The 7,921-nt window shown below is 32.1% G+C and overlaps 1 protein-coding gene across 3 annotated transcripts; it reads right to left on the bottom strand.

Moving 5' to 3' along the window:
* Positions 1-581: 581 nt before the first annotated feature.
* Positions 582-7,857, bottom strand: LOC126848716 (ubiquitin-conjugating enzyme E2 Q2). 3 transcript variants are annotated; one of them, XR_007687300.1, is made up of 7 exons: positions 7,527-7,857; positions 6,177-6,524; positions 5,921-6,080; positions 5,642-5,793; positions 5,187-5,484; positions 5,021-5,110; positions 582-1,399 (listed from the first exon to the last, which is right to left on the bottom strand). XR_007687300.1 is itself a non-coding variant. In XM_050589823.1 (6 exons), the coding sequence occupies exons 1-6, from the start codon at positions 7,686-7,688 to the stop codon at positions 5,079-5,081; spliced, it is 1,152 nt and encodes a 383-aa protein (XP_050445780.1). In that variant the 5' UTR covers positions 7,689-7,857; the 3' UTR covers positions 582-5,078. The 3 variants fall into 3 exon arrangements, 1 of the variants encoding a protein (XP_050445780.1); XR_007687299.1 differs by having other exon boundaries at positions 4,959-5,110; XM_050589823.1 differs by having other exon boundaries at positions 582-5,110.
* Positions 7,858-7,921: the final 64 nt, after the last annotated feature.

The following is a 7,921-nucleotide window of genomic DNA, read 5'->3' on the forward strand; positions in this document are numbered from 1 at the left end:
TGTTGTAGTTTTATACGTACATGATTTACGCAGCGAAAGGATTTATCCTGCGTCCCGCGAAGGTCTCGACAATATTGTCGTTTCGCGCCGCGCGTGTTTTATCCCTACATAAAACACGGCTACCAACTGAATTTTAAATTTCACTATCATCGTTAGCAGCGCGCGATTCGATTTTTTATGCTAGATTGTAAATAATTAATAAATTATTAAAAAATCATATATTATTTAGTAATTTACTAATTCACATGTGTGATTTAGAACACAAAATCGAGCTATTGACTTTTATTTTCTGTAATCTTTATAATAAATAAAACAAAATTTTAAATAAATAAAATGACAAAAATAAAAAAAACGAATTGCACATTTAATCGGACATATTTTAGAATGCACAAGTTTTATTTTATAATTATGAGATAAAGATGGAAATATTTGATCATGTTAAAGTTATAGGAGACACGGAATGTAAAATTAAATTTGTTATTTTATATATATATATATATATATATATATATATATATATATACACTCTTATATATAAAATTATAAAAAAGGATTGATATCTGTACATATAACACACACAATCCTCGCATAATTTTTTTATTAAAATCTTTTATTTTCTGCATTTTTCGTAGCGTTTTCCTAAACAATAATTAACGTAACTTAACGTGAAATTGTGGTGTGTGAAAGAGAAAGAAAAAAAGATGTAGAAAGAGAGAGAGAGAAAATATAATGCTCGATATATTAGAATTATGGAAACTTTCACTCAAATCAATAATGGTACGATATACAAGTGGAGCAGATTTAAGATACATAGAGTAATCTTAAGATTATAGAGATATTGACAATGAGACGACCTGACCGATTAACAAAAATTAATCGATCTTTTTCGATTGACCGATGAATTAATTACGCAAGTAGATACGCGGACAGAGTAGAGACATAAGTTAACTTATGGGTTTAGACTTGACGAACGTCGTCCACGTCGAGAAGGTAAAACAATACGAGAGAATGTTCGCAGAAAAGGGAAAGGGCAATTCAAAAAGTTGCGATAGAAACTAAAAATGAGAAAAATTTCAATCGCAGTTTCTCTCGACGTGTACGACACACGCTGCTTCGCTCCGAAAGTCTATACCCTCGTCAGAAAGTGTTACAATATGAGAGTTAAGTTATATCATATACTTAACATGATACACAAAGTCGTTATATCCAGAATATCAAATGGATACGATCAAATACCACGGTTCAAGCGAAACGGAGATTATTACTTCTCGTGCAATCTTGATTAGAATGCGGAACCAGGTACATGTGGATGTAATGATTTCCATATCATGCTTGTATCATACTTTATATATCGGGCTTCAGTCACTTATTTATGTTCCGCGTGAACCGGGTGCTCTCCCTTTAAACAAAAAGAAACAATTCGTCATTACATCAATCGATCATTCATATTTACTTAACGCATAATAAACAAATATCCACATTAATAACAAAATGTGAAAAGTAAACAGATAAGTTGGAAGAGACTTTAGAGACGATTATTTTTGCCACAAATACATTTAAAAAAATCAGTTATATATTCGTATATAACTCATTCATTTTCCAATTGGCAATAATGCCAATTCTTCATACGAAAATCTTAAGAATCAATTTCATATATATATATAATGTTCCACATTCACAAACATATATAGAAAGTTCCATTCAATCCACATCCCACACAGTGCAGATAAATAACTCGAATATCTTTTATTCTTATAGTCACGAATCAAAATCTCGTGTGAAAGACACATTTTATAAATATAATGTGGAAGAAAAAGAACGTTCAAGTTCTACTTTTATCAGTCTTTAAATAGAAAGATCACTTCAAATATAACAAAAATTTATTAACTATATCACTGTGTATAAGCTAAAAATTTGAGAAATGCATTTCACAGTTGTGTAATATCCGGCTAATTCAAACTTCTATTTGTATTTTTTTTTTCTTTTTATTAGGCGCATATTTTTCATCAAAATGTTCGTTCTGAAACGATTCCCGACACGTTGCGCGGAATTATCTTTTTCTATTATCTTTATCTTTTTATCTTATTACGCATCTCTCGCCCGTTAATCGTATATATATATATATATATATATATATATATATATATATATATATACATATTGTAAAAATGTAATTAATTTGAACTAATCACATGTGACATCAATCTTATATCGAGGTTCTGAAATTTCTAAAACCGTTATGAATGTCAGCAAGAATCGAATGTTGTAAGAAAACGAAGAATCTTAACGATATTTGTAGCAAAAATATACGCATTGCTCCTCGCGATAATACACGATTACACTACAAGAAAAAAGAAAAGGAAAGAAACTTAACAGACAATACGAAGAAAGTTTTGGCAAAGAAACGTAACGTTTAACGACGTCAAACAATCAACACTCAGTGTGTCAAACGGGCGCGGCTGTACAAATAGTAATACCCATTGACAACGAGTTCGATGATCGCACACCTATACTTAAGAATCTATTATTTATATGACGATACTGTGCGCGCGCTCTCGTATGATCTGCTCACAAATGAATTTAACTATACCGTGAACGGAAACTAGTAACTCCCACGCTACATGATTTTCTGTTATATCAATAACCATGTGTATTGATACATTGTACATGCGTTATTGCCAATAACATATGTACTGCTCCATCTCCATACGATTAATAGGCGTTCAGGTATACTCATTCATCCTAGTAAAAATAAACGCGGTAATTACTAAAGACATGTACTCTAACAAAGTTATTATTAAAGTAATGATATCTGAAATAAAAATCCCTGAAATATAATAGTTTAATCAGCCATTACTTGTTATGATAATATTTACAACAGAAGTTATAGATTTTTTACTCTTACTGGAAATATAGCATAATTGCTCGTAAATATGATGGTTGTGCACAGATATTACGTATTTGAAATTACGTAGGAAGATGAAGCATGAGAAGGAACAGAATGCACGTGTATGTACATATGTATATGTACGTGTATGTATGCGTGTATATGAATCAGGACATATGTATTTATGTATGTATGTACGAAACAAGTTGTATAGATGCTTAGAAGTGTAATACAAATCCAAAGAATATTAGAAGACAAATATCAATTAATGATTGTAATTTTCACAATTTTTAAACTTCAATTCAAATGCCATAATGTAAAAAAGCATTTAACAATAACAAATATAATACGATTTTTATGAAAACGGACATTCGGTCATTTTTCATGTAATAATATTGATAGCAAAAATTAAATTTGCTAAAGTTACAAACATTATATTCCTATTAATTCTAATGGACAAATTCGCTTTAGAAATGCATACGTAACACCTTTGACCATTTACTGCATTATGTAAATGATAATTGATTATTATCATAATGCGTAAAATTGTCCAAGGATTTTTTATTATGGCTGTTCTTAGATTCAAACATTTGTACAAATTTTCAAAAACAAATTTGTACATAAGAATTAATCTTGTCACAAATAATATGTAGTTCGTGCATCTCTTATTTAAGAAATTGTGGCTTGCATATATATAAATCAATATATTATTTTTTTCATTTATATTCACGCGGATTGTGATACAGAAAATAATAAAAAAATAAATTTTAGAATGAATTTAGATGAAACACACAACCAAAACTTTTAAGCTTCTATGCATTTTTTTCTGATAAAAAGACTCCAAAGAGCACTTGCACCATTATATACATCTATACAACTTTCAAACTCTTATATTCAAATATTACAATGAAGGGATATATATTTTATATATATATATGTATATATAAATATATTATAGAAAGTTATAAGCCACATTCCGTGATAATATTGCAAAGAAAAGACTAACACAAACTTTAGCAATATTTACTATTTTAAGAAAGAAAACATGTGTTTCTATTATCATCTATATATTAGATATCTGCCTCATTCTTATTTTCTATGCAAAAGATAAATATTTATATTAATTATACTGTGCTGTATACAATATAAGCTGTATATAATATATAAGATTCTACATTTTACCTAATCTATTAATACTACAAAATATGCTATATTTGCCGAATGTAAAAAAATATCGCTTCTCGTGTCAAAAATCTGACTTGATTAATGTAGATAAAATTAGTTGTACGAAACACATTTAATTGCAAGTCTAAAAAGTTTGCAGAAACTTTGTCATTTCTATGATTGTACTCTCTAGAGCCTCCTAATGAAAAGCTACACTTATATTCTACACATTTAGTCATTTTATTTCCAATTAGTTTGCCGAAAAATGCTTTGGTTGTGCGTTTGCAAAATTTGGATATTCCTTGTGAGATATCTGACAGAAAATTTCAATGAGAAAAAAAACGGTATTCTTTTCCTTGGAGATGCAATTTCACTACCATTATTTTTACTTGTTTTATATATATATCAAATTGCACAGAGAATAACATTGTTTTATAAGAAATAAAAAAAATAATGTTTAAAAAATGATAAAACAATAAAAGAAACATGTAAAAATCTCTTCAGCATTATTATTAATTTATAATGCTAACCTAATCTCCTCCCGTTGAAAAGACAGGAAGCACGATTGCGCAAACGCATTTTTCAGAATATACTGTTTCGCACGTACAACATATGTACCTTCAAAGAGTACTAAAGTTACTATATATAATAATAATTATTTTTAACAATAATTATTATATACATAGTAATAATTATTATATAGTATAATATAATTGTGGGATGTGTCTTATGTTTTTCAAAACATAAGAATCAATTTCAAGTAAAATGATATCTTACATTTACTGATACAACTCGCGACCTACAGCTAGTGACCGAAAATATATAGATACGCAACCAAAGTGTATACGGCAGCTTTTTTAGCCATCAAAGGAATTGTACAATAGATTAATTTAGTATCTTAAGTTACCTAGTTACTGTTGTGTTTGTGTATCAAATCATTATCATAACAATTACTTGTTGGGCACACACCGAATTAAAGTCTCAGTAAGCATGTGTCATATTTCCGGTTCTTTGAAATCGCTGTTCATTAGCCATCCTCTTTCGGGGGTGTAAACCAACCTGCCAGATACCAATGTGAAAATATATATATGTAATATACATTAAGAGTGGCATCAAAAAATAAGTAAATTCTTACCATTTTTTTCATGTATTTGTACAAGAGATTTGAATGACTGTTGGGCACGCGCCAAACTATATTGGCCTTGTCCGCCACACACTTTTCCAGCACCACCTGATCCTTGAAACTGTATTCGTGCTTTTCCTTTCACTAATGTTGCTGAAATCTGCATTATAACAGCTTCTACTGTATATGCCGAACTCCATCCCTGTTTTGTAAGAAGTTCCATACAAATAGCACCTCCCACAAGAACATAACCACCAGAAATGATGGGATGTACAACTCTTACAAATGGAGGTTCAAATGGATAGGTTTCCTGTGATAGAAAATTACAATACCTAACATATTAAGATTCACAAGCTGAAAACTATAAGCTAATACATACAAGTTTAAGCTTATTATCATCATAAGATATATATATATATATATATATACATACATACATACATACATACATATATGTAATAAAATACCTTGAAAAGCATATTGAGAAGAATACTGTCTTTGCCCTCTTTCTCTTTCAAAAGAATGAGATCGCTATGAAGTGGTGAATCAGGATCTACACACATCAACCTGATATTCCATTCATATAAACTGTCGTTTACTAGTTCTATGCTATACATGCCTGAAAAGAATAGAAAGTTTCACATGCATATGTATACTAGACTATAACGCTTATTAAAACAAATTAATTATATATGTATGTGTATACATATATAAAATTCCTCTTCCAAAATTTGAAAAAACTATACCTTTTTTAAAGCTGTCACTTCGATATATATCACGTAGTTCTTTCATGAGTCTATCAGTAGCTTGCACACTTCCACAAACAGATCCTTTCAAATAATCTTGTCTCTGATTTTGTCTCAACCTTTCCAATGTTGCAAGATGTTCCAAATCCATTTCTTCACTCTATGGCATTGAACATTAAGATCATAACAATAGCAGTGTCATAACATTAAGATAATAACAATATTAGATCAGCGTCATAAACTTATCTTTCTTTACCTTACTCTTAGCGTTAGCATCTCCTTCATCCATGTCCAAGTGTAAGTCTTCTTCAGTCTCACTCTCTTCATCTTCATCAATATCATCTATATCTTCGGCGTCCATCCTTTGCGCCACAGCTTCGTTTGGTCCTCCTAAACGTAAAGGATCCAAAGCAGTTCTGAGTCTTTCGACATCTGGTGGTTCTGGTAACGAATGTAATCTGCATAATTCTTTCAAGAGAATTCCAACTTGGTTGATTACGTGGTTATCGCGGCCCGTTGTGTTACTTAAAATTTGTACAGCATTTGTAACACTAGTCTCTTCGGATTCGGCAAACCAGACTGGTGGTGTTGAAGGATAGGTTTCCTACATAAACATTTTTGATATGAATACAGCTCTTATGTGTTATACAATAGAAATCATATTAAAATATAAAAGCAAAAAAAACAAAACAGTTTTAACATAAACTGTCTTTCACGTATCCATTCACGCGCACGTCATACATCCATTTAACACACATACACACAAAGAAATACATGAACACACCGACCTCTACCGTATAATCAGTAAATGATGCACGAAAAAATGCTGAAATATCTACAAGAATAACGCATAGATAATATACATTACAAAAGGATTGCGCTTGATTGCAATATTCTTCGTGCTGACATCGTGCATACACATACACGTAAGTCACTCTCGTCTCTTGCGTTGTAAGAAAAAGTCAAACTCTCGTTATTCTACTTCGAGATTAAATTTCATTCAATGTACGGAATCAATAAAATATACGAAAAATCGTACGATACGAGATTTGAAAACGAATCTTCTTTGTCTGCTGTCTGTCTGTTTCTCTTTCTCCCTCTCTATCTCTATCTCTCTATCTCTCTACGTCTGACATTGTGTCAAAACAATTTTGATAAGACTATTAAAAAAAACTGCAATTATTCTCCGCGAAAAAGGACCGTACTGTCACTCTGGCATCAACCTTTATCACGCTGTTAATTCGCTAATAAAAATTTTCACCCTTTGAAAGAGATACGATATTAGAAAAAAAAAAAATCAATTGCAACAGCGTCGAAATGATCGAGCTATCGCGTGAAAGGGAAATAAAAAAAACGCCATGATATCGTAGTATCGTCGACCGCGTGTCTTGTTTAGCACCAAGCAATATCGAGAATGTTGTTTCTTTGTCCATATACGTCCGGATGAGACACCAAGCGAGTCTCTATTCGGAACGAGTGAACGGACGAAATGAATGAAGCAACGAACGAACAAACGAACGAATGCACGTACGCACGCACACAATGAGCTAATGATCGTTCAAAGCACACTCGCGTACTTTCGCACGCGCGCGCGTGTTACACTTACTGTGATATTGGCGTGTATTTCGTACTTCTTCCCATTTTTACCGACGAATCTGCAGCTGAGCTCGTCCACGCTCGCAGACATTATCTGAAACCTCTCATGGCTCTTGGGGAAGACGGATTCGAGCGTTTTGATTTCCTGCTTGAGGGTGTTCAGACAAGCCATTTGCGGGGTGACGTTACGAGCAGAGCTATCGGGTATCCAAATTCGACGGCGAGTTTTACTTCGCCCGAACGAAATACGGACGAAATACCCGACGTGAGAGAGACACGACGATCCCGATGACTACCCGACAAAATGGCGACTGCGACTAAGTATTTCGGCCAGTCTCGTGCGAGCTCGTTATACTTCGTCGTCGATGGCGCCATCACGTTGCCGTCTCTCAAAACATCATGTGT

Source organism: Cataglyphis hispanica, chromosome 4, assembly GCF_021464435.1.
Source record: "Cataglyphis hispanica isolate Lineage 1 chromosome 4, ULB_Chis1_1.0, whole genome shotgun sequence".
In the NCBI taxonomy this organism is placed as follows: Eukaryota; Metazoa; Arthropoda; class Insecta; order Hymenoptera; family Formicidae; genus Cataglyphis; species Cataglyphis hispanica.